At 40.9% G+C, this 27,663-nt stretch overlaps 2 protein-coding genes across 3 annotated transcripts; both read left to right on the top strand.

The window, feature by feature from the left end:
- The first annotated feature begins 411 nt into the window (after positions 1-411).
- Positions 412-12,780, top strand: LOC105007917 (sentrin-specific protease 3). Its single transcript, XM_010867040.4, is given in 14 exon segments — positions 412-997; positions 1,399-2,060; positions 2,261-2,440; positions 2,735-2,849; positions 6,811-6,862; positions 6,864-6,902; positions 6,904-6,933; positions 6,935-6,961; positions 7,139-7,186; positions 7,480-7,557; positions 7,748-7,885; positions 9,324-9,407; positions 9,512-9,562; positions 11,805-12,780. Coding segments are annotated over 13 exon segments (1,575 nt in total). The 5' UTR covers positions 412-997; positions 1,399-1,438; the 3' UTR covers positions 11,916-12,780.
- Positions 12,781-13,204: 424 nt separating this feature from the next.
- On the top strand, positions 13,205-23,149 carry eif4a1b (eukaryotic translation initiation factor 4A1B). Of its 2 annotated transcripts, none has more exons than XM_010867043.3 (11): positions 13,205-13,280; positions 14,524-14,581; positions 14,841-14,973; positions 15,511-15,650; positions 16,245-16,413; positions 16,551-16,660; positions 17,578-17,721; positions 18,833-18,970; positions 21,158-21,247; positions 21,516-21,641; positions 21,930-22,042. In XM_010867043.3, exons 1-10 carry the CDS (start codon positions 13,258-13,260, stop codon positions 21,624-21,626), a joined length of 1,116 nt encoding a protein of 371 aa, XP_010865345.1. In that variant the 5' UTR covers positions 13,205-13,257; the 3' UTR covers positions 21,627-21,641; positions 21,930-22,042. The 2 variants fall into 2 exon arrangements, with proteins under 2 accessions (XP_010865345.1, XP_010865344.1); XM_010867042.4 differs by having other exon boundaries at positions 13,206-13,280; positions 21,562-21,641; positions 21,930-23,149.
- The last annotated feature ends 4,514 nt before the right edge of the window (positions 23,150-27,663 follow it).

Here is a 27,663-nt window from a genome sequence, read left to right on the forward strand (position 1 = left end):
GCATTTTCGCCCACAGGACTGCCGCATACTGGATGTTTTCCCTTTTCACACCATTCTTTGTAAACCATAGAAATGGTTGTGCGTGAAAATCCCAGTAACTGAGCAGATTGTGAAATACTCAGACCGGCCCGTCTGGCACCAACAACCATGCCACGCTCAAAATTGCTTAAATCACCTTTTTTTCCCATTCTGACATTCAGTTTGGAGTTTAGGAGATTGTCTTGACCAGGACCACACCCCTAAATGCATTGAATCAACTGCCATGTGATTGGTTGATTAGATAATTGCATTAATGAGAAATTTAACAGGTGTTCCTAATAATCCTTTAGGTGAGTGTATGATTCATGGATAGCAAAAAAGTTGACTAGTATTCATTGGAAAGCTTACCAATGATGCTTGCTGAGGGAGGTTATAGTTTTAAGTGCAACAAGAGAGAGGTTAGGGATAACGCATATTACTGACATCCCAAAGTGGGCTCTCTCAGCATCACAGGGAACATGAGAGAATGAACAGATGGGAGGATTTATTGAAAGTCAATGGTTAAGTGAAAGTCAGTAGAGCATTATGTATTTATTTAGTAGCATGTAAGTAGGCAGGAGCATTTACTTTCATGTGTTTTGCTTCATAATATTTTTTAAGGGTTATGCAACATGTTTCACCACAGTCGTCCAGGGAGCATAGTAGATGGTAACAGCATCATGTTAGCAGACTGCAACGGACTGGCTTCTGTGGTAAGGTCCAGGTCATTTAAAAAAAAAATTTTTTTATTGATGCTGAGAACAGGAACATAACAAAGGAGAAAGTATAGCTAGACCCCACTTCTAAATGACGTCAATTGGATGCGGCGGAAAACCGTCTGGATTCGTTGTAAACAAGCGCGAGCTTTCATTGAAAGGGGAAGTGTTTATATTTGTATTCTAGGTATTCGTTTCAAATCATTTAATACATAGAACTCCGATAATTGTTATCTCTTTCGTATTAACTTTGAAAATAAACGGTAAGTAGTTTGTTATTCCCCTCTCACGTCATCATTCCCATTTTGTCCGTTATCCCGCTGTGTTGTAAATCTGTTTTTGTGTGCTACGCGTGGTTACGCGTGGTTCATATGAAATTTAACGTGGCTATTTAGTTAAAGTATCTGGATAGTTGAACTACCATATGTTGCATTTTGTTTATCACATAATAACACCACTAATTATTTTACTATTCCCAAAATACACTGGTCAAATCCCAATTTTCTAGATGCATTTGTTCAGGCCAGGCCAGTTTCTCTATTTTCTCCAGATTAAAACACTAATATTTAACTAATTCATGCCTCCCATGATAAGTTAACGTAAAAGCAACATTACCCTTACAATATTTGATTGCCTTTTCCTCAACTATGTCCACTCTTTGCAGGTAGAGGCTATACACAGTGGACCAGTGCTTTTGAAAAGAGATGAGAGACAGTGGAGGCAGCTTTGCACAGAACCACTGGACCAATGAGCTGACATGTGCAGGGGTCCCAGAGACAAGCATACTGGAGGCCACTGGGTCAGAGCTTGTATTGGATCCTACTGCGCCTCAACATGTCCATAGTTGTTCTGTGTATCTCAGGCTAGAGCAGCATGAGAATGAACCCATCATGTTTGGGATGGAAAATCATATTGGCGTGGATCAGGAAGAAGAAGGTTTCAATTGGGGAGAACAAGGAGAGGATGATTGGACAGCACCACTTCTTTCACCATCCCATCATCAGATTAGACACACACTCCGGGACTATGGTAGCCCCTCGCAAATAAATATTCAGCCCAATGAGTTTAGGGTGCGGAGGCTGCCACGCTGGCACAGCCTGAACAGGACTGTATACCTTCGCACTTGCCTGTCCTTGCACTGGAGGACTTGGTGCCAGTGGGCTAAACGGGCAGGAAAGAGAGGTCGGGGGTACGGGCGAGCTAGGGCAAGATGGCAGCACTGCAGGAGCAGAAACCGAAAACTCCACAGCAGACAGAAGCCAGGGCTGTCCCGTTTGAATGGAGGATCTAAGAGCTGCTTTCAGAGGGAAGATCGAGAAGGAGACGGTATGTCACATTATTATAATACTATTTTTAAAACTCTTTTTAATGTTAGATGCGTCATGAAATATGAAATAATCATATAATAATGTTCTACAACTGGTAGTATCTAGATTACTTGTTATGAGCAGAAATAAAGCAAGAACAATCACTAGCTTTTCCGTAGATTGTTAAATGGTTCATTCTTTTTCTCACATTGAATTTAGACCCATGGGCGATTGCGACAAATGGACAAGTATTAAATGATGTGGCGAGCTGTGCAGCTAAGGTTGAGGAGAGGGACAGGATGGGTTTCCGGGATTCTCCTACAGGCCTGCCAACCATCCCAAGGAGTAAACCCCATCCCCAGAAGCAACTCAGCGGCGAACACATCTCCTGTGTACAAGGTATTGTACAGGTCAGGCATTGGAAACTAGTGCAATCTACCTTTATGGACCCCTATTAAAAACATACAGTTCATCATTTATTTACCCTAGATGTGGAAGAACAACAAAGAACAAGGCTGAGATGATTGGATGTGTAGCTTACTGCAAATGGTCAACGTTAACTTTGTGTAAATCATTTATAAACCATATAGACCGCTTTAGTTGGGCTCCAGACTAAAGTTTTTCACGCAAAAGATATACTTAGGTCATTACAGTCTATTATGGACTGTGGAACTGCTTTCCTTTTTCCCCCAGGTATGTTGGAAGAGTTTCTGCAGCAGTACGGCAGCATGATCCCCATCCATGTGGATGAGGTGGTGGATAAGCTGCAGGAGATCTTCCCCAGCGAGAGCTTCTCTGATTCACACAGGTTTGTCGCAGTAGCAGGACTTGAACCATAACACAGGGTTATCGGCATCCATGGTCATGTTCATTAAGGCTACATAATAGGGCGTTGTTTTTAAAATGTATTAACGGGAAGTGAACATTAGCATTTCTTATAGCATTACAGTACCAGTCAATGGTTTGGAAACACCTACTCATTCAAGGGTATTTTTGTATTATTTTCCACTATGAAATTACATACATGGAATCAAGCAGTAACCAAAAAAGTGTTGGGTTGTATGGGTACATTAATATTTTACACTCTTTGAAGTTTCAATTCTTTGCCTTGATGACAGCTTTGCACACTCTTGGAATTTCCTCAGCCAGCTCCATGGGGTAGTCACCTGAAATGCTTTTCCAACAGTCTTGAAGGGGTTCTCACAAATGGTGAGCACTTGGTTGCTGCTTTTCCTAATCTGTGGTCCGACTCATCCCAAAATATCTCAGTTGTGTTGATGTCGGTTTGATTGTGAAGGCCAGGTCATCTGATGCAGCACCATCACCCTCCTTCATCAAATAGCCCTTACATAGCCTAGAAAAACAAATGATAGTCCCACTAAGTGCAAACCAGATGGGATGGTGTATATGCTGTCTTCTTAATGGTGTCCTTCAATAGTGTTTCTTTGCAGCAATTTGACTATACACCGATCAGCCATAAAATAATGACCACTGACAGGTGGAGTGAATAACACTCATAATCTCGTTATCATGGCACCTGTCAGTGGGTGGGATATATAAGGCAGCAAGTGAACATTCTGTCCTCAAAGTTGGTGTTAGAAGCAGGGAAAATGGGCAAGCGTAAGGATCTGAGCGACCTTGACAAGGGCCAAATTGTGATGGCTTGACGACTGGGTCAGAGCATCTCCAAAACTGCAGCCCTTGTGTGGTGTTCCTGGTCTGCAGTGGTCAGTACCTATCAGAAGTGGTCCAAGGAAGGAAAAGCGACAGGGTCATGGGCGGCCAAGGCTCATTGTTGCACGTGGGAAGCAAAGGCTGGCCCGTGTGGTACGATCCAACAGACGAGCTACTGTAGGTCAAATTGCTGAAAAAGTTAATTCTAGTACTGATAGAAAAGTGTCAGAACACACAGTGCATCGCAGTTTGTTGCATACGGGGCTGCATAGCCGCACACCAGTCAGGGTGCCTACGCTGACCCCTGTCACTCCTGAAAGTGCCTACAATGGGCATGTGAGCATCAGAACTGGACCACAGAGCAATGGAAGAAGGTGCCTGGTCTGATGAATCATGTTTTTTTTTACATCACGTGGATGGCCGGATGTGTGTGAGTCGCTTACCTAGAGAACACATGGCACCAGGATGTACTGTGGGAAGAAGGCAAGCCAGCGGAGACAGTGTGTTGCTTTGGGCAATGTTCTGCTGTGAAACCTTTGGTCCTGCCATTCATGTTACTTTGCACCCTTTCATGGCAACGGTATTCCCTGATGGCATTGGCCTCTTTCAGCAGGATAATGCGCCCTGCCACAAAGCAAAAATAGTTCAGGAATGGTTTGAGGAACACAACAATGAGTTCAAGGTGTTGACTTGGCTTCCAAATTCCAGATCTCAATTTCATTCGAGCATCTGTGGATGTGTTGGACAAACAAGTCCAATCTATGGAAGCCCTACCTCACAACTTACAGGATTTAAAGGATCTGCTGCTAACTTTTTGGTGCCAGATACCACAGCACAACTTCAGAGGTCTAGTAGAGTCCATGCCTCGACGGGTCCGGGCTGTTTAGGTGATAAAGGGGGGACCTACACAATATTTTGCAGGTCGTCATAATGTTATGGCTGATAATGTTATGGCTCATAATGATAATGTTATGGCTCATAATGTTATGGCTGTTCCGTGACTGGGGCAGGCCACGGAACAGGGGACTGGGGCAGGCCACGGAACAGGGAATGGGGCAGGCCCACGGGAACAGGGACTGGGGCAGGCCACGGAAGGCTGCCAAGCAGGAGCAGGGGCGGCGGAAGGCCGCCGAGCAGGGAGTGTGGCATGCCAGAACTGGGACCCTCAGGCTGGGACCGTTACAATGGTAGATTTATTTAAACAGTGAGAGGCAGAATAACAACAAAAAAAATCCAGAAAAAAACATTTTTTTGGATTTTAATGTGTAAAATAAGTATTCGACCCCTCTGCAAAACATGACTTAGTACTTGGTGGTAAAACCCTTGTTGGCAATCACAAAGGTCAGACGTTTCTTGTAGTTGGCCATCAGGTTTGCACACATCTCAGGAGTGATTTTTGTCCTACTTCTCTTTGCAGATCTTTTCCAAGTCATTAAGGATTTGAGGCTGACGTTTGGCAACTCAAACCTTCAGCTCCCTCCACAGATTTTCTATGGGATTAATGTCAGGAAACTGGCTAGGACACTCAAGGACCTTAATGTGCTTCTTCTTGAGGCATTCCTTTGTTGCCTTGGCCGTGTGTTTTGGGTCATTTTCATGCTGGTATACCCATCCACGACCCAGTTTCAATGCCCTGGCTGAGGTAAGGAGGTTCTCACCCAAGATTTGATGGTACATGGCCCCCGTCCATCGTCCCTTTGATGCTGTGAAGTTGTCCTGTCCCCTTAGCAGAAAAGCACCCCCAAAGCATACTGTTTACACCTCCATGTTTGATGGTGGGGATGGTGTTCTTGAGGTCATACGCAGCATTCCTCCTCCTCCAAACACGGCGAGTTGAGCTCTATTTTGGCCTTGTCTGACCACAACATTTCACCCAGTTCTCCTCTGAATCATTCAGATGTTCACTGGCAAGTTCAGACGGGCCTGTACATGTGCTTTCTTTATCAGGGGGACATTGCGGGCGCTGCAGGATTTCGTCCTACATGGCGTAGTGTGTGTACCAATTGTTTCTTGGTGACTATGGTCCTCAGCTGCCTTAAGATCATTGACAAGATCCTCCCGTGTTGTTCTGGGCTGATTCTTCACCGTTCCATGATCATTGCAACTCCACAAGGTGAGATCTTGCATGAAGCCCAGACTGAGGGAGATTGACAGTTGACACTTTTGTGGTTTCTTCCATTTGCAAATAATCGCACCAACAGTTGTCACCTTCTCACCAAGGTTGCTTGGCAATTGGTTTTGTATTCCATTCCAGCCTTGTGTAGGTCTACAATCTTGTCCCTGACAGCCTTGGACAGCTATTTGGTCTTGGCCATGGTTAAGAGTATGTTGTTTTGCCATGAAAGAAAAAAAATACATTCTTATGCCATGAAATGCAATAGCTTTGGTATACTTGCTGTCAATTGCTCAATTCTCATGTCTATTCCAGTAAGTTAGTAGATACTGGCTAATATGCTGTTAAAACAGCCAGTAGCAAACGCCATACATAGACGCTATTTGTGATGGAAGTAAACTTAATAAGAAATGTTAGTCAGTTTAACAGTATCATTGTTTCAAAACTTTTAAAAACGGCTTGTGGCAAAGGAGGTTTTGTTCAGGATAGAGACAAGAGGCTGTACTGACACCTGGCTAATGTACAGCTCCGTGGTGTAGTGGTTATCGACACAGCCTTTCACATGGGCGACCTGGGTTTGAATCTTGAGAGGGCAATACTTTCTGTTGCGGACCGGCTGAACTAGCTTGCTTGTTTTGTTGTTATTCTGTCTCTCACTGTTCAAATTAACCTACCATTAAACTTATAGAAAGATAATTTCTTTGGCCAGTGGAACGTACAAAATCAGCAGGGGGATCAAATACTTTTTCCCTCACTGTAATTCTATAATGTGAAAAGATTGTGAAAATACAAGAAATACCCTTGACTGAGTAGGTGTGATCAAACATTTGGAAGATACTGTAAGTCCAAGTAGTTTTCACATGACGTTTGGAATGTTTTTTTTTCCTTCTTGGTGCCTTCTTGGTGTTTCTTCTTTTTCCTTCAGCCCTGGTTTTTGGTCTTTTCATGTTAAAAAAGTGTCTTCATCGTTGTTTCCCTTCAGGAAAGTGGTTGTGCAGCATCTCATCCAGTCGTACCAACGTCTTTCTGGTACTTGCAATGGCCAGGGGTTTCCGTGTCAACTATAAGCGTCATGGTCCTCACAATGGATGATCTTAGCACGCTGTAACGGACAGAATTGGCTAAATGACCAGGTATGGTCTACTCTTGTGTGAATTAAACACAATAAAAACAAGGAGGTAAAAATAGTTTATTTTTTTCAGTGTCTGCCATTGTAATAACCGTGACTGCATAATGGAGGTTTGTGTACTGTTGTTCTGTCATTATGCTAATGTTCTGTTTTCCATATTATCTTGTTCTTGGAACCAAAGATCATGAACATGTATGGGGATTTGGTCATGGACACAGTTCCAAAAGAGGTAAGAAAATTATTATACCTGGTAATATGAATTTAAATGCTGTGAAGTGATCAAAATAAACAAAAGATTTTACCTTTAAATTGAAATAAGGACATTTTGATTGACAGTGATGTCCTGGCAGATGATTATACTGTAGCATTTAAGTCCGATGTTTAGCCCCATTCACTAGTTCCAAGCATTCCTCCCACACACAGAAAACATCACATTTGTTTGTGTATGTGATTGTGCAAGTGCACAAAAGCTGACTCTAATTATCATTTACACCCTGCCTTCTGTTATCTGTTTTCTTGCAGGTCCATTTTTTCAACAGCTTTTTTTATGACAAGCTTAGGACAAATGGCTATGACGGGGTCAAGCGGTGGACGAAAAATGTGAGTGATTTACCACATGTTCTATTATTTACTTGTGTTGCAAGATGTTTTTCACTTGTTTTGTTTGTGTACTTTTTTCATTTGTTTGTAGTTTGTAATTCAAGTCAAATGTTCATTTCAATAAATTAAGCAATTTTGTGAAAAAGTGTTGACATTCAACATGAGAAACCTCCCATACACTTCATTTCAGGTGGATATATTTCAGAAAAGGTTACTGTTGATCCCCATTCACTTGGAGGTGCACTGGTCTCTGGTGTGTGTGGATATCCCACAGCGTGCCATCACATACTTTGACTCCCAACGCACCCTCAACCGGCGCTGCCCTAAGGTCAGTCTATTGTTCCTCCTTAGGATATATATATTTTTTGCTGTACTGTGTAAGTGGAGCCGGCCAAGAAGAGCGAATGTCTCTTACTGAGTGAGTGACTGACTGACTGACTACCCTTTGTTAAATAGCGTAGTTGTTAGAGAGGCGGCCTACTATGCAAGGGACTCGTGTTCGAGCCTCGCCACAGTCAAAACAAATTCTGCAATAGGATTTGTTCAGGATAGACAAACACTTTGCTGCCTACACTCTTAGTTGCTACGTTATAGTAAGCCTAAAATAGAAACTGTTTATGGATATATTGCGACTATTTATGGTGGATTTTGGAAGTAAGCATCCGTGAATGTTTTTGGGGTAATAGCCTATAGATCACAACCCCTTGCGCACTAGAAGAGGAGGGGTTTCCATAATTCTCTCGTCTTTTAACTTGATGAAATAGTCACTTGGCGTGTTGTTAATGCATGACAAAACGATCTAATGTTGAGATGCAATGATCTGATGTGGTAGTATGTCCAAATCAGTTCCAATAATGGCATACTAGCTTACTATATACAATAAAGTACGTACTTCACTATCATCGGCGAAGTACGTACTTGTATTCGATTTGAGATTCAGCCAATGCTTTTGATTTCCTTGTAGTTCACATAGCGTAGTGGTTAGCTATTCAACTGTTATTATCTGGATGACCATCTACAGTAAACTTTGTACAAGAGTACACTTCAGTTACGTTAATAAACATTCTGTTGCCCACATTATTTAAGCAAATAATGTAATGGCTGGGGTAAAAGTTACATTTGGACACTTTGTGGAGGTGGACTGCCTACCAGCAAGTTCTGTGGTCTTGTGGGATCATGCCTGACCTTCAGTGTTTTGGTTTGATTCCCCTCTCAGACGTTCATATTTTTGTCTCTTAGAAATGTTATCCACTCAAGTACTTTTCAGCTGTCACACAACAATTTATATCCACTCTGTAATATGAATTATTCTCATATATTTATAATTATATTTTTATAATATATTTTTACAATAATAATTGTATTACGTGCCCCTTTTATATTTTTATTGCTTTCTAAAGAAACAAACCAGCCATGGAGTGATTGGAGTAATTGTTTTCATTAAAGATACTGTATAGCTATTTGCTAGCGATCTACAGTAATCTTTGTACAGGAGTACACTTTAGTTCCGTTAATACACATTCTATTGTCCACGTTATTAAAGCAAAAATGTAATGGCTGAGGTAAAAGTTACATTCCTGCTGTTTAAATAGCGTAATGTTTAAAGGCACAGTCTGCCACATAGAAAACTGCAGATTGAAACCAGCCAGGGACAACAACATTCATCCCTTCTAATCTTGGGCCAGATGAACTAGGCTCGCCTAGTTGTTTTTCTGGTTATTAATCACTCAGTAGATTCATATTAATGTCTCTATCTTTATTTTCAGCACATTGCAAAATACTTACAAGCTGAAGCATTCAAGAAAGAGCAGAAGGATTTTATAGAAGGGTGGAAGGGTTTCTTCAAAATGGTAAGCTGACTTTTGGATTTCTTGTGGGCAGTGTCATTATTCAGTGAGTTGATACCATGTTTTTGTGATTGTTGTTGATGTTGATGTTTACATTTGTATTGCAGAACGTGGGCAGGCAGAACAATGATAGCGACTGCGGTGCATTTGTCCTACAGGTGGGTTGACTTACATATATAAGTATATTTGATATTATTCTAATAATTTCCATGTTTATTTTTTAGCCAGTTCTCCGCTCTTCATTTCTTGAATTCCAATTCACATCCATGGCCTTGCCTCATCGCAGCAACTCCCTGTCGGTTCAGGAGAGTCATACCACAATTCACGCTGCCGTTGTGCAAGTGCTTCCCTGCCGTTCTGCTTCATACCACAATGCGCGTTCAACAAGGAAGTACTTGCCAGCACCCGCTTGGATGGAGGATAACTCATTCATCGGCCAAGAACCACAATTGGGCTTGCAGATGCCCTACATACCAAAAGGAATCTTTAGGGTGCAACAAGGCATGGGAACCCTTGTCTGACATTAACCCCCGACAGTGCTGAGCTAATTTGCAGCACCACTTGCGAGTTCCTTGGGCATTGTCGGTATGCTGCAACCAGGAGTCCAGTTCCTGGTCACAGCTATACAGCTGTATTGCAAGGCTGTAACTTTACCTGTTATTGTACTTAATAGTCAACAGAGGTTAGAGCTCTGTCAGTTATGCTTTGTTTCCACTGGTGCCAAACACTGGTGTTTTCCCCTAAAGTCTAGAATTTGTTCTGTTTCCATTGACATTGGCCAGTGCCAGTCAGCCAGTAGGCCGTGCCTGAGTGGCCCGGCTTTCACTTGGTGTCGAGCCCTGGACTTCAGGAAATAGGGTGGGGTTTGCGCGTTACGTGCTTTGAAAACACCTGATGTTATGTCATTGAAATAGCAAAGTCTAGCCTGCGTCACCATGCTACGCCAGTGCTGCTGTAGCTACTAATAGTAATAGTGTCATAGGAGCTGGCTATGTAGCTAATGTTTGTGTAATTGATGACGACAACATTGCTGTATAATACCAAATGAAATGTCTTCTCACTTATTGGTAGTATTCCCAACTAACGATACTAATGATTAGAATACATTTTTTGTCCATTTTACTCTAAGAAAGATTGTATGGTAGGAATTATTGTAAAGGGAACCAGGTAGGAAAGTATATCAGACATGCCTTTTCTGATTGGCTGTTGCCTACCGCCAGCAAGCGAAATGTTTCTCATGTTTGCATAATATAACCGTGTCTCTATTTTTCAGTGTCTCCTATGCTTGCTATGTGTTGCTTGATATCCCACACTGCCCAGCATACATGGTCACGTAATATCAACTGAAAATGAATTTGATGCGAACATTTGGCGTAGCCACATTGCCTAATGGACACCTAGAGTGTATTACGGTAAATTCAAACTGTTACAGAAATTTTGGATATCCAACGCTAGCATTGCTTAGAGTGCTTCGCTTGTGGGCGTGTCTGTGGTCGTGCTAGTGTCATAACAGCGGGTAAGGTGTGTATCAAGGTTTGAGCATAGGTAAATGTATATGAAGGAAGGTCAGGTTATTATAATGGTTTAAATTGGAATAGAAATGTATTATTTATTTATTTTACGCTTTATATTTCTACATTTTGACACAACCTGCAATGCTAGCTAGCAAACCAGCTTGCTAGATAGCCACCAGTCAGCTAACGTAGGTATCTATCTAATATTGACACCAGAAGCACAATCTCTCTCGGCCACCTGTCTCCACACTGCATTTTTTATGTTTGTGTTTCTATAGGAAAATAGTATGCAATCGTACAGCTCAGGGAATCCCTTCACTGCTACTAATAGTTATTTTTAAAAAGGACCATAAAATCAGACAATGGAACTTGTCTGGTAGCTCATGTTGAGCAGTGGTGTGTGCCACAGTGGAAAGGCGGCATTATAGTGCCTTCGGTACACAGCTTTGAGTCTTGTTGAGTATACCCTCATCAGCTTTGCGCGCTTGAATTTGTTAGGTTTCTCCCATTCTTCCTCTCAAGCTTTCTCAGTTTGGATGTGGTGTGTCAGTGAACTACAATTCAGCTGTATTAGGCAGGTAATGAGTGATACCTTCTTTTCACCAGACACTTGGTTCTAGAGACATTTCAAGGATGATCATAGGACACATGATGTAACTGAGCTCAACTGGCAGAAATGTCTAATTGCTTCTTCATTATGTATTATTGTGTGTAGATTTATTGCAAATTATATTCTTTATACATTTTTTATTAAATCTATAACACAATAAAATGAGAAGGGGTCTGAATACTTTCCAAAGGCACTGTATATCACACCCAATTAGCTTTGATATCTGATATATAAATTTGATATACTCAACATTGCTTTTCTTTTTTTTTTCCACAGTACTGTAAGTGCCTAGCCTTGGAACAGCCTTTTAGATTTGGCCAGCTGGACATGCCTAAGCTAAGGAGATTAATGTACAAAGAGTTGTGTCATTGCAAGCTCTTGCTGTGAGCTTGACTGGAACATCTATTCCAAAATACAAGAAGGTGATTTTACACTGTGAAATATGTATTTTTATTAACCAGATTTCCATTCAACATTTCTAGCAAATAAAATACAGGATAAAAAACAGCCCTAATCAGTTAGCCTATACTGGTTGTTTCAGTATTTTACAGAATATAAATTGTTTATAACATTACAGTTATTTGTTTTACTTATAAAAGAACTACATTTGACTCCCAATATATTTTGATAAACAAATTCCACAACTGAATTGTTGGTCCTCAAGATATTTTGGTGGTCCACAGAATGGGAAAGATTGGGAATACTAGAGTAGCTGACTCGCACCTTGTGAGCTCTCTGCTAGCACCATTTGTTGATAATTTTTTGAAGTCATGACTGAAACCAGAGTGGGCACATTTGCTATTTAACCCTTTTTGTGACAAACAACAGTGGTAGATGTCATGGAAATAACATCTATGAGCTTTCGATATGTATTTGGCACATGAGCAATTTAAGTAACTTAGACATTTCTGAATGTGCACTACATCAACGTGCACTTTTTAAAATCTGCAACTAATGCATATTTTCTTGATTTGAAAAATGATAATTTGCATGAAAATAATTTGCCAGTTAGATGGAAACCAGTGTTGGAAATAAAATTCCCTTACATTTAAATTTTAACATGTTGGACCACAAATGTACATTCAGTTGATTTGGATTAAATTTATGAACCGTTGTTTGTAATTGTATCTATCTTGTTCAAAGGTAATGGCTGGTGGAGTTCATACAAATGTGAAGTTACTGTTTTTTATTTGTTGTGACAAGTAACTAATAAAGATTAAAATGTTATCATCCATTAGATTTTAATCCACAACCTCTGTTTTGCATTCATTATATTCAACTAATAATCATTTGGAAGAATATAGACGTTTTGCAGGTTTTTATCATACTCAACAAAAGTTCTTAACACTTTAATACACCATGTTTCATTCTTCTGCCATAATAAATACACCCCTGTAATAAACACTGGAGTATTGGACAGGTACCTATTTTGTCATTCGTTGAAGTTAAAATTGTTTATTAAGTTAGTCCAATGAAAGGATATTTCTTTATGTATCTCCCAATAGTGTGGGGGCAGGGGTGAAACCAAATGATGAATCCTTTTTGTTCCTGTTTTGGATTTAAAAAAGGTGGCGACCACAACTTTAGTGGCGTATTCGTGAGCCAATCCAATGTCACAATGGGTGTGGTCAACATTGAATGATGGGCTACCTCTGCAATCAAAACTGTACATTCCACACCACGTTGTCATATATAAAACATTTTCGCGGCGTATTCGCCCTTTGTGATAATGTCGGCGGATTATGAAGAGAGGTAAATAATCCAGTAAATAGTTTCGCTGATTTGTTTTGATCCGTAACACGTCTACAATAACCCTGTCAGTTCCGCAATTCCGTTATAAAATGCAACATGCTCTGGCTGTTAGATAATATTAGCTTGCATAAGATCTGGTTCCTTGTACTGTCGTTTTAGTGCTAACGTGAACAACGGGTTGCTAGCGAGTTGTATTCGGATTTCAGCGGCCTACTAGCCTGCCAGGCCCAACGATAAGGCTTTGTCTTTGTATGAATCAACCGTACATATTACAATTTAGTAACGGGTAGCGAATTGGTATGATCGTTAGTTAACGTTAACTAGCTAGGTAGTAACTCATTTATTTTACTGGCGATCACCAGAGGTTGGGGGGAAATTGTGGCCTGGCCCAGTCTACTCATAAATGTTTTCCACAGTGGTTGTTTGTAATGTCTGATGCGTCAACTAAAGATGAACGTGGATTTACGATTACCACTCGTCTGGCTAACGTTTCGTATAGCGAAAGTTAGTTTAGTCTGTATATTCCTGTTCATACGTTTTCAAATAGTTTTTTTGATAGTACTGTTAACAGCATAACGTCTTTGTTGGAGCCACCATTGCTAACTTTTTTTTTGGTCCGCCTCGAGCACATGGCTTGTTAATCTGATTACATTTGCAATAAATGGTAGCGAGAACTTGCTGTCGTGTGGGTCACTCAGTTAAGTGATCTCTAACGCTAACTGGCTAGCAGAACGTACACTGTCGTATTTTTTTTTTTAAGTGCCAGCAACAGCTAGCCAACTTATGCTAGCTACTACTACTGCACAGAAGGCGTTTCATCTGTGTTTTAATGTTCTCACAGGGCCTAGCCAGTGAATCCTCACTTATTTGGTTATTCCCTTTAGGCATTTATCCAAACACTAGTAACGCAATATATGAGCGTGTTAGAATCGTCTGCATTGTCAAGATTATCTCTGATGTATTTATCTCATTTACGTCGCAAGTTGGGCGTGTGCCCCAGCTTTCGCATTGCTGGTCGTCTATACCTATGGTTGCATACCAAAACGACCATCTTATGCGTGTTTAATGAACATGGCTGCCTTAATGCAACTATTGGGGTCCATGGGGGCTAGCCATGCCCATAAGAACCAAACTATATTGCATTAGCTAGACCGTGTGTAGCTTTAGCCAGAGGTAGTTTTATCCACATTGACACATTTGTTATAAAACATGACAGTATTAACATATTAACCCTTTGATCCAGAGACCTATCCAACAGGGACAATGGCCCTGAGGGCATGGAGCCAGATGGCATCATTGAGGTAAGTGTTGCTCAAGACAGTTGAATTAAAAATAAAATAAAAGTTGGATGAACGACTGGTAGGATATTTGAGTGGCGTGTAGTCTATTGGGGTGGAGAAGATGCATCTGACTCACACCCACAATGAAGGTCTGGCATGGCTTTTGATCTCTACTGCTAGTTACCAACACTATAATGGGTGTTATGTATGAAAACTACAGACCTGGGGTGTTTCATACAATCTCACAACAGTCATTGTCATTTTACCCTGACCTCCATAGAGTAACTGGAATGAGATCGTGGACAGCTTTGATGAGATGGCCCTGCGTGAGACTCTCCTGAGAGGAATCTATGCTTATGGTTTTGAGAAACCCTCTGCCATTCAGCAGAGGGCCATCCTCCCTTGTATCAAGGGTAAGTGCATGTTTGCTCAATGATAAAAATCTTAAACCTGATGTAACCTCTTCATCTGGTTTGTTTGTTTTAGATCTTTAATGTTTAACAATATGAAGACACCCAATCTGTCTAAATTGCTGAGGGATTTTCCTGGAGAACGTGTCAAAGCGATAAAGGACATGAGGAGCCATGTTATCACTTGTATTGATTGCCATGTTTTGAGGCTTAAGTGTTTACATTTTTAAAGTTTAACAACCTTATACTTTCAGTTCTGATGGGATAGGACAGTTGAACTAAGTTGTTCTTCAAGAATCAATGTGTACGGTATTGATCATTAATTTATACACCACAGAATATATGTCCAATTAGGATCCCAGTGTTAACACGGTGACAAACTTCAAACATAGTTTAATTGGTTTCCAAAGTCGTGATAACCAAGCTTGAAAGGTGGTGAGACATACCTGGTTTTGGCCAATAAGTACTGGTTGGTTGTTTACTGCTACTAATTGTTTTGCACCTTGTATATCTAGAAATAAGCCCTTTCTCCCCCATCAGGTTTTGATGTCATTGCACAGGCCCAGTCCGGCACAGGGAAGACCGCCACATTCGCTATCTCCATCCTCCAGCAGATTGATATCGAGCTGAAGGGCACCCAAGCCCTGGTCCTTGCCCCCACCCGAGAGTTGGCTCAGCAGGCAGGTTACACTCATTTCAGGTGTCTTAAAACAATGAAAACCCTTCACCTTTAAATGGAACTCCTGATGCCTTTTCACATTGTCAACTCCGCGACTGTACCACACTGGCTTGGGCATTTTCTTTTAACATGTTCCTTTCCAGAGCGATTCTAACAAGTATGGCGGATAAGCAGCCAGGCCAGCTCGGTTCCATAGTGAATAAAACCATGTAGCTTGCTCCTATTGTCACCCCGGTGAGTGGCACAGAGTCTTTTGTCTGTCAAATGGTGAACCGAAGCCATAAACATCCCAGCCAACTCTGCAGTGAGCAACGGGCTGACTCATACTATGGGCACCAACTCATAATTTGCACCAATTGGATACGTTATGATACCTCTTGACTGATGCCGTCAGAAGTTGACTGCCAATGTGCTGAAATGACCCTGGGAGCAGGGTAAATAAGAGGCATTTTTTTATGTTGATTATCCTGAGACCGCTTTCTTTGACCAATGTCTTTTTACCCACTGGCCGTGTTCTCATGAGGGTTCCATTTAAAATTAGTTAACGACAACTGCTGGTGTAAAATTTTTCCTATTGTACCCTTTCTCCTCTCAGATCCAGAAAGTGATCCTGGCTCTCGGCGACTACATGGGAGCATCCTGCCATGCCTGTATTGGTGGCACCAATGTCCGCAATGAGGTGACAAAGCTCCAAGCTGAGGCCCCCAATATAGTGGTCGGGACTCCTGGCCGTGTGTTTGACATGCTGAACCGCAAGTTTCTCTGTGAGTGGCCTTGGTTTATGCTGGTGATGTTCACTGCTATTGTAACTCGAGTTTGTGGCTGTTTATTTTGAAACGTTGAAATTTTACTATTTTGGGTTCCAGTTGACTAAAACAAAGTGCTAATCTTCCCCTGCCAGCTTCTAAGTACATCAAGATGTTTGTCCTGGACGAAGCTGATGAGATGTTGAGCCGGGGTTTCAAGGACCAAATATATGAGATTTTTCAGAAGCTGGGCACCAGCACACAGGTAAGGGCACCTAATGTGCATGCTCCCTTACGCAAATCCTTAAGGATATTTGTGCGATCGTTGACATAAATGTCATTAGTCAGTAGCCAGTTTATTGGGTACACCCATGCAATTTGGGATGGATTCCCTTTGTGTTCTGCTGTGAATTCTATAAATTAACGGTAATATTCTGCCGATGTTGATCCACACTGATGTGGTGGCATCATGCATTTGCTATAGATTGGGTGGCAGTACATTCATGTTGCAAACTGCCCGTTTCATGTCATCCCAAAGATGCTCTATTTTGTGTTGGCTTTGGGACTGCTGGCCGCTAACTAATAACTGAACCAGGATTTGTCAGACCAGGCAATGTTTTATAATTCTATACTGTTCAAGCCAGTTCCTGTTTTTAGCAGAGAGGTGTTGAACTAGGTGTTGTCTGGTGGAATAGCCAAGGACCAACTAGGGGTGTGCTTTGAGGTACTGCTTTGGTATTTGTCTGTAACTGGCCTGTCTGCCACCTGGCTCAATTCTTGATGTTCTCATTGAACCTCTTTCATCCACAAGATGCTGTCGCTGAATGTGTTTTTGTTGTTTGCAACATTCTAGACCCTTGTGCATAAAAAACTGGAGGGTAGGCAGTTTATTTGGAACTGTAACTGGTGTGCCTGGCACGCTCCGTTGCCAAGGCTGCTCATTTAGCCCTTTTTAACATTCAATCAATCAATAACATAATTCTTCCGTGCCTGTGTGCTCGCTTCGTATAGGAAGGCAATGCCTTGTAATTCACTCACTGTGTAGGACAAATCCCATTTTTATTTTTGTCCTTGGAAAACAGACCCCACCCAAGGGTATTATAACTTGTTCTGCAGTGCTAGGGTGGACATGGAACACAAGCCAAAGCTTCACAATGCCTCTTGTCTTGCTTCTGTGTTCAGGTGGTGCTCCTGTCTGCCACAATGCCTCAGGACGTGCTGGAAGTCACTAAGAAGTTCATGCGCGATCCCATCCGCATCCTGGTTAAGAAGGAGGAGCTGACCCTGGAGGGCATCCGTCAGTTTTACATCAACGTGGAGAAAGAGGTGTGGCTGTTAGTGGTTCTTAAATCAGAGGGGGGGAATCAACAACAAAAGGCTCAATGCATGAAATGCTAAAACATCCCTGTACACCAGTCTCTCTCAACTTTATTTTCTTAACATTATTTGACAATTCTGTTTTAAACACCATTCCCTAATTATAACCTAAATATTGACTCTCAATTAACCATTTTCTAAAATTGTTCATGAATCGCCTCCCAGACTTAAAAGCCACTAGGTACTAACACATGAGGCAATATATGTAAAGTATTATTTAAATAATTGTTTATTTCCCCCCCACATACTTTTGCATTGAAAATGTACACATGGTTGTAATTGGTGGGGGGAGGGAAAATCAGAGAACCAGGGTTTTTATTGTTGCGGCAGAATCTGTTTCCAATCTATTGTAGTTATGTTTTAATAGTTGGTTAGCTTGCTTACTTTTGGTTGTGGCTCAGACTATGGCTACCTTTATATCAATGTCACAGCCATTTACTGACCGTTCCACAAAAACTTGCATGTGCACAGACACAACCTATTGTTTCTTTGGCCTGACTTGCTGGTTTGACACTCCGAACGTCAGATGCAGGGCGTTGCTGCTCTGATGCTGGTGCGATAATAAACTGTGTGAACAGCACTCAGCTTGGGAAAAAAAATCATATTTCATGAAAATATTCAGGTTTTCTGTGGAGGCACATCACGTTTTAGCAGCGGCGGGCCACCTCTGTTATTACAATAAGAGGGAAACACTGCCTGTGTACCCCCAGCCGTTCTATGTATTAAATGTATTCCAGAACTAGCACGCCAGAATCATCTTCACTAATTTATGACCTTAACTTCTAGGTTGAATCTTATCCTCATGAGATTTAGCAGAATGGATTTGAACCCATGATATACTGATATATACCAGCCCTATTTAATCAATAGAATGCAGCAAAAGTGTGCTGTTCAAATAAAATACTAATCAGTGTTTAGTTAGGCATAGCCTCCTCTTCCTTTGGTTTTGTAGGAATGGATCATTTTCAGCAGTGTATCCTAGCCAGTATAAATATGAAGTTATTGGTCCTATGTTATTTCCATGTCTAAGCCCTGACTATGCTTCTTTTTCTTGTGTTAGGAGTGGAAGCTGGACACTCTTTGTGACCTTTACGAGACATTGACTATCACCCAGGCCGTCATCTTTATCAACACCCGCCGAAAGGTGGACTGGCTAACTGAGAAGATGCACGCCAGGGATTTCACGGTCTCTGCCCTGGTAAGAACCCCTGGACCACCAGCTCTGTGCCAGTGTCCTACAGTTTTTCTTTTTTTCTTAGATTTTAGTGCTTTTCTTTAACTGGTTCCACCCCTGTCACTGGGTATGGTGGTGTATTTAAAAGGCACAATATAAGAATTGCGGAGAGGTGGCCAAAACTTGCTATTGAGTTGATCGTCTAGCGTTGTTTCTATAGCGAGTCCAGTTTGTATCTTTTTGTCAGTGTTGCTCTGTAAAAGATCTGGGGTAGTTTTTTCCTACGGTCTGAGGAGAGGTTCTGGAAACCCGGTATAATGCCGTGTTTCCACTGGTGCTTTACCCTGGTACCAGAGCGACTCCGGTGATTTATGCTAAAGTTGGCTCCAGACTTTTTTGTTTTCACTATTCATTTGGTACCAAGGACTTGAGTGGCTCATGTGGAGAGGGAAGTGTAAACGATCAACACGATTGGGTTTTCCAGTTACTAAAAATAAAAGGCAATATCTTTCTGGTTAAATAAAGAACAATGCCATGCTCAGTTTTACAATACGGTGTTTGAACTTAAGTAATAAAATCAGTCAATCAAGTTTGTTTATAAAGCCCTTTTTACGTCAGCAGTTGTTACAAATAACTTTTACAGTGGCAGCTGAAATCGTCAGGTTTCGTCTTGGTCTGCAACACAACCAGGAGGACTTTGGACCGGGACAGCAACAGGTCTTTCAAGCCTGGTACTCCTCTGGTGTGGGCCAAGACCTCATGTCCTCATAAGTTTAAAAACGTCAGGAGTCAGGGAAAATTTTCAAAATGCATTCCTTAGATCTACAGTGATTTATAGTGGAGAAGGAGAACTGACCCTACTCCCCCAACACAATAATATAGCAGTGTAAGACCTTGGGGCTGAGACAGGTGGGTCCAGTGTCACTGTGGTCCTATGCGGGGGAGGTCCCGGACGGGGTCCCGGACGGGGTCCCGGACGGGGTCCCGGACAGGCAGGATATCAATCCACCCACATTACCAAGCATCAACAAAAGGGACCCCCACCAACCACAACCACCCTGAATGAGGGCAGAGTATTGCCAGCAGAGTACAGCCGAATTGCACAAGTGTGCAACAGAGAGACAACAAGCCAGTGACTCTGTCCCCGAATGGCATTGGAGGGAGGGCATCCCAATGGCAATGAGAGCCCACCTGGCAAGATGGCAAGGGTGGACAGTATAAAGCCTTTCTGATCACCTTCACGCCCCTGAGCCAGACCACACTTGATCATAGACCATGCTGTAGAGATGGGTCTTTAGTAGACACTTGAAAGTTTGCACTGAGTTTGCTTTTCCACGGTAGTGGAGCTCTATGAGAGAAGGCCCTGCCTCTGGCTGTTTGTTCAGAAATTCTAGGGAAACCGGAAAGAAGAGCATTGCCGTAATCTTATCTAGAAGTAACAAAAGCATGGATTAGTTTTCCTGCATCTGTTTTTGATAGACATTTTCAGATTTTTGCAATATTTCGAACTTAGGCTGTAAACCCTGCCTTAAAGTCTGGGGCTTAAGGGTAACACACCAGTGTTTGGCACCTGTGGAAATGCGGCCTTAGTGGACCATTGTGTGCAGTGAGACTCTGATCTGATTGGTACAGTGATTAACCAGATAAGGTTTCTCTTCAGTGTTGTAGAGGAGGTTTAACCCTGTCCCACAAACAAGGGTTCACCCCTCAACAACACACTGAGACAGTTGAAACATTTGTGTTGTGGCCTTATGCAATTCTCAAAACATTTATGTGACAGATCTACTGACCACTGCAGTCATCAGCTATTGATCATCTTAAGTCTGTTCTATTTCCTGTTATCAGGAGGACATATCTGATCCACTTTTGCTTATCAATGTTTTGTTAAAATTGTGGTTCATTGAATGATTTATGATATTTGTAAACAACAAGCAGAATAAATGTGTGTATTTTCCATAGGATTGAGGTTTGGAGTGGTGCATTTGATAATACTTGTTTGAGGGAGTGGTTTTGCCACTGTTTATATTGATCTTTAGAGTTGCTTTTTATATCTAATTTCTTAATTTATTTTTAAAGAACCTGATGTCATGTGATCAGAAGTAGTGATTTGATGCCGTATGTGTTGAAATGATGGGGACAGTATTGAGCATGAATGCCTGTTTGGCCCATCATTCTCTAAAGATTTAATGCTTGCATTCATCCCTTACCTAGCACGGCGACATGGACCAGAAGGAGAGGGACTTGATTATGAGGGAGTTCCGTTCTGGCTCCAGCCGTGTCCTCATCACCACAGATCTCCTGGTGAGTGGAGTTCTGGAGAGAAAGTTGCTCGCTACTGCCTGGGCACTCTGGCCCTCTGAACATTGTTTCTAGACTTGGCAGGCTTGCTTTTCCCCAAAGTGACTGGCTTTACAGTGACTGTGTAACTTGTCTGTACAAACATGTTTCTATATAAAGAGAAATGTGTAAATTGAGTCAAACCCCATAACCTAGTGTTGGTAGGGCCACGCTTATTTTTGCAACTAATCCACACAGGAAAAGTTACACTGCACTTTTGTTCACAAACAAGGACCGCAACAGGTCAGGCATTCTGCTGATTGCGGTTGTCCTTTCAGGCCAGAGGTATCGATGTCCAACAGGTCTCTCTGGTTATCAACTACGACCTGCCGACCAACCGTGAGAACTACATTCACAGGTAGGATGTGCCCTGGGAACACATTGAAAGCCAAGCCATGGAGAAATCACGTGTCACTATTGTTCCGATTTAAGGTGATTAGTCGATATTAGGTGAAAATTGAGTTAAATTGGTGCTCTTTTTATTTGACCGTGGTATTGTACTGAAATTGACCTAGCTAGCTCTAGAAGTCTAAATCTTCCAGATTTCTTTTATCCAGCTCTCATTCCTCTCTTGTTTTTGTATTTGAATAATTATATGTATGCTTTATAATTTATTATAATTCTATGCATGATTTTTGCTTTACAGAATCGGGAGAGGAGGCCGTTTTGGCAGGAAGGGTGTTGCCATCAACATGGTGACTGAGGAGGACAAGCGCACACTTCGGGACATTGAGACATTCTACAACACCACAGTTGAAGAGATGCCTATGAATGTGGCTGACCTAATCTAGACGTCACCCTGCCTGTCGGAGGTCCATTTACATTCTCTACGGGCTTCCATTACCACCCCCCCCACCCCCACCCCCCCCAATTTACCAGTCTTTTAATCTCCTACCTATCACCCATCCATCTTCTCACCTATACAAGCCTCTCATGTATCCCAATATTGCGCTCTTAAATGGGGTAGAGGAACCCCTGGTTTCCCTCCTCTTCCATGCCCTCTGTGGTCCCTCAGCTCGGCCCCACGTATTTGGTCTTCTATGGCTTAAAGGAAAGATGCCACTTCTCTGGGTCGCGTTGGATAATAAAAAAATCTAGAATTGTAAATTTACCTGGCCACTGGTGAAGATCAGTATTTGTATTTGCAGCAGACTTCATGTCCTTATGTTATTTTAGTACACCTAGGAAATTGAATTCTTAGGAATGGAGATTGTACTATGCAGTTGCAGTCTTGTTGGCATCAGTTGTTACGTTGTTTCACGATCTGTGATAAGCAGTACTCCTCTGCAATTTTTTTCTTTTAAAGAAAACAAAGGGTTAAATTTTTTTAATACATGTGCCAACTTCGATGTTCACAATTAACAGAACTACTGTTAGAGTGGTATGCCAGATGAACAGTAGATGTTTACTGAATACATATATAAATATGTATAAATATATAGAGTACTTCCTATATTTAATTCAAAGGTGTGTAACTGATGTTTCACATTGTCAATTGTCCACATTGACATTTTTTGGTTAGAGACTGAAGGTGTACAGAGTGGGGTATTGGGAGTTTTGCTTTGGGTGCAAAGATATTTGATGGATTCTACATTTAACAATATACAGAAATCAAATTCCAGTAAAATTGTATTTATTTTCACCCTTTTCTAAATTAGCTTGGGTTCATTTTACACATTGGGGGAGAGGGATGACTTGAATAAAGTTGCCAAATAAATCATGCATTTTCTTTTGCCAGTAATTTTATCCTCATCAGTATTTCCTTTTTTTTTTCATCAGTGTATAGTTCGTAGTATGGCTTGTTCCGTAATGTCGCATCGTTGATTTTTACCAAAAGCCCTAAAATAAATTACACTTAGACAAGTATTGATGTGTGCAAAGTGCATGGTATTCTTAAGTAGACTAATATTGAAGACCATTGCTATGTTAAAAAAATAAATCTTTGGAATCCGCGTTGTACTGAACGAAAATTCTGGAAATCTGAGTGAACGCTCTCAATATGGCAATCTTAAGGAAAGGAAACCACCCGAAACGGTGACGCCCACATTGAGTCTTACGGGAAGACATCACACAATGTTTTTTTCAGTGGTTTGAGCGGGGGGAAAAAGCTAGTGCATTAAGTTCGTGAAGTGGCACAACTACTTAACAGACCAATCTCGTTCGCAGTAACTTATTACGTTTTGGAGTTAATTTGTAGAAAATGTGCTTGTTCTGAAAGGTACTTTTAACTCTAGTTTGGTATGTATAACTAAGGCGACGATGGGCGTTTAGAAGACGTTGGCCGTGCTGATGGCGTTCCCAAACATAAACCTAACTAAACGCTTTTCAGACCCTGAAGCGAGACTTATATTTTTCTGGTGAGAACAGAGAATGGCAGACCAATGGTGCCCCGCAAGAGACTACTGGAACCGAGACAGCCCAGACAAAAACGTCCTGTTAATTTTTTCACTTGTCTGTGCGATTTTGTTCTGCTTATGTCGACGCACCACCAGTGGAAAAATTGATATAAAGATATCTCGGTCACCTCTGCACAGCAGGGGCAACAGGACGAGTGGCCCCGACCCGTGCAAAAAAAACCAAGGGCTGTTTACGTCTCACTTTCTGCATACTTTCTCATTGCTTCAAGCAACACTCACCAAACGGGAGCAAACATTAATTGCATACATAGTGGGACCATCAAAATATTGCATGTTTGTCTTGTATATACTTGTTTTGTTTTCAGATGCATTCTTGGATTCTCTTAAGGCTCGGTAAATAAAAATGTACTGTGAGCAACTTTATCATGCAAGCTATGAATGGTTTGTGATGTCTGTTTGAACGTAAGCAAAAAAAAATGTATAGTGTTTTTAAAAATGTAATACTTTTTTACATTTGAATTCTCCATTTAAGTATGGATGTATTGTAATAAAAACTTTATTTTGAAGATGGGGAAATAAACTGATGTCTGGCTGGCTAGATCACAAAGAATAGGATAACTTGGGCGGGGGGGTTGTATTTTCGGACTCAAAAAGCAAAGTTTGGTCGTATTTTTACATGAACATATTGATTAAAGTCAGACAAATACTTGTGGGAAAAAAATAGCAGAATGTTTCTATTTTATTGCAACTTAGTCAAATGTTAAACTATGGAAATTTGATTTTTTACCCAACTATATGGGAAACCCCCCCCCCCCTTTTAAAAAAAAAATCCATATTTAGGTGTCAAAATCATTCACTGTTATCTATACCATTGAAAATAATTAAATCTTCCTTGCAGTATTTGAGTTAACAAAACCAATTTTAACCATATATTGCACATTCCAATATCCAAAGGCAAAAAGCTTAAAGTATAACATTATGATTTCAAATAACTTTTGATGACTTTTTTAAAATATGTTTTGTTAACTGTTCAAAAGTATTAAGTTGAAAACATTGAATCAATAATATTGAGCATCAATTGGAATTCAGTAGCAGTGCCACTTGATAGGCCTATTATATTAGATGTTAATATATGCCCAGTAAACTAGCTGTTGAACTAAAAACTACTTATATTAGGCTATATCTAGAACTTTGTTATATTTCAGCAGATTTTCTGATATATTTTACCAATACATTCTCAAGGGTAAAATCCCCCTTGGGCATTTTGTCCCAAAGGAGAGGGGTCGTTTAGACTGAAATATGATCACCACAAAAACAGAATTGCAATAAAAATTTGCTTAGAGGTCTAACTTCATCACGTCACATTACAATGTTTTCTAAATGATACAAAATATGATCAACTTATGTCAACATTGTTTTTGTGGAATTTTTTGCTCAGTTGAGATTATTCTACATTTTCTAGCTGAACAAGAATAGTGGCAATCAAGGAAAGTGTGGAAATAAAATATGGTTGAGAATTACAAGGGGGGGGGGGGGTTAACCCAGGGAGGCATTTTACCCCAAGCCACCCTACCTCTATTGCATTAATTACTTCTATTGCATTAATATGTCCTTAGCTTGACACACATGATGTAATACCTTTTACCACCACCAGATGGATTCCAAATACTGTCCAATATTGAGTATCTGTATATTTTGTGCCACCACTAAGCAGTGCCAATTTATTTAACCTTTATTTTAGTCGGGGAGGTCATGCTGGGACCAAAGGTCTCTTGTGGATGAGCCCTGGATCAACACAATTATTATTCAATAGAATGTATAAGGAGCACCCCCCAAAAATAAATCATGAACACAGTTCGTAAGATGACACCTTATTCATGGAAATATTCCTCTCATCCTTTTGAATTGTGCTAGAGGCATTCAAATCATTCAATTTAAAATAACCTTGGAATTAGTCCAAATGTGAGGTGCAGAAAAACTAAACGTTTGTCTACCTAATTCTGTGGAGATTGCAGCTATCTCTAGAGTTAACCGTCCCTGAGACCGTGTTTGATAGTTCAGGCATATCCATTTCCGGATATACAGATAACTTTTACAATTAATGCACCCAAAAATAAGGGAGGTGGGGCCGAAGTAACTCTGCCCAACAGCTTTGTATAAAATGTCCTATTCATAAACCATTGATGGCCATCACTAGTCAGAATTTTTGGCCAAGTGTTTTACTGAACCATGGAGATAAGTGGAGTTAATGACAGTCATGAAGTGAATAATCCCATATAATCTAAAGGATTTATATTTTGTTTTCAAGAAATGCTATGAATACATATTTTCATTATTTAATTGTATTATCTTTGTGAGGATATAAATGTATGTTTAGTATAGGATCCCAACAGCTACATTTCCTGGGGGCTGAAATAAAAGTGCTCCTTGAAATGATAAATAGTTAATGTCCCTAAAAGATGTTCAGTTCAAAGTTTATTTATCAAATGCACCGAATAACACAGCGTTATCCTACACAATGAAATTCTTATGACATGGCACACGACATCTATGTAGTAACAATTAAGAAATATATTAAGCAAAAATATGGCAATATACATAGCAATGTAAACTAGCAACCATTTTAAAAAGAGTAAGCTGGGGAATATGAACAATATGGGTAGAATTATTGCATATTATAGATACATTATGAGTGGTAAATACAAAATAATATTCTAATGTACATTGTATTTATATGGAAAGACATCAGAGCATTTGGAATATTCATGTGTGATCAGTTTGGTCATAGATCAGGAAATTTGATATGGGAGCATATCTATCAAACAAGTCTATATGAATCAGAGTTACTCAAACTTCAGAGCATGCCACTGTCCTATCTTTGTATTTTACAAAAAATCCAGCCCTTCAGCCTTCACTTTTTTACAGTTTAGAAGCTTCTCTTTTCTCTCACACTACATCCCGGTAGTCCTTTCGATCAATTTTCCTGATGTTATTAAATGCTACCAACCCACACCAATACATTCCTCTCTGGCTCAGTGTAGGTGGCCATTCCTCTAATTTCTCCCAGTATCCATCCTCTAGTACTTCTCTCACAAGGATTGGCCTCCCAACCGTGAACCCCCCAACCCCCCACTGGCAACCCAATTGTTAGCAGGGCAATTGTGTGTGCCGGAGGCTCGTAAAGGGCCATGCCTATGTTCCTCAGCCCTGTGACGGATAGCAGGGAGACGGCAGGGCCCATTTACATGAGAAGAGCTGGAGAGGAGAGTGATGAATAGAGCGACTTTCAATCTGCTTGTCTCTGAGGACTTTCTCTCCCGACCACCAACCCCCATCCCCAACCCTTTCCCTTTGTGCAACTCTCTCTCTCACTCTGTTTCTTTTGCCTCCCTCTATTTCTTGGCTCTTTCTTCTCTGCAACCTCTTCACTTCATTTTCCCTTTGCTTCATTGGCTCAAATCTGTCATTGCCAATCTCCACTTCCATACAAGCATTACGCTAGAGGCTTTCAAACTTCATGCCCCTCTGACCTGTCTGCATCTTATTTGTCCGATTTATGTCAAACTGATTGTCACCATCACAACACCAGGAGACATTAATGTGTTTCTTCATATTTTTCCATATCGCCTGCAAACATCAGCAATAATGTGGATATATTAGCAACATCATACCCACTCAATAAGTACAAATAGTCAAATAAAATTGTATTATGTCCATATTATCTTGATCACTGGTCATCAGTCCAAATATAATATTAATGGTTTTATTGTGGTGGCTTTTGGAACAAGTCCAAAAAGACTGGATGGTGTGTATTATGGCAGACAAGTCTAAATGACTGAATGGAGCTCTTAAACCAACATAATATCTACGATGTTGAGGGGGACCAGGATTATTGTACTCATTGTTGTCTATTGTCTTCAGCCTATTTGTTTACATCAGTTTATTACACTTTTATCCCTCTACCTAGTGCTTGAAGTGGATAGAAATGAGTGCCAGTTAGTAAACAATTTCGGTGATGGGCCT

Source organism: Esox lucius, chromosome 7 (assembly GCF_011004845.1).
Source record: "Esox lucius isolate fEsoLuc1 chromosome 7, fEsoLuc1.pri, whole genome shotgun sequence".
Taxonomy (NCBI): Eukaryota; Metazoa; Chordata; class Actinopteri; order Esociformes; family Esocidae; genus Esox; species Esox lucius.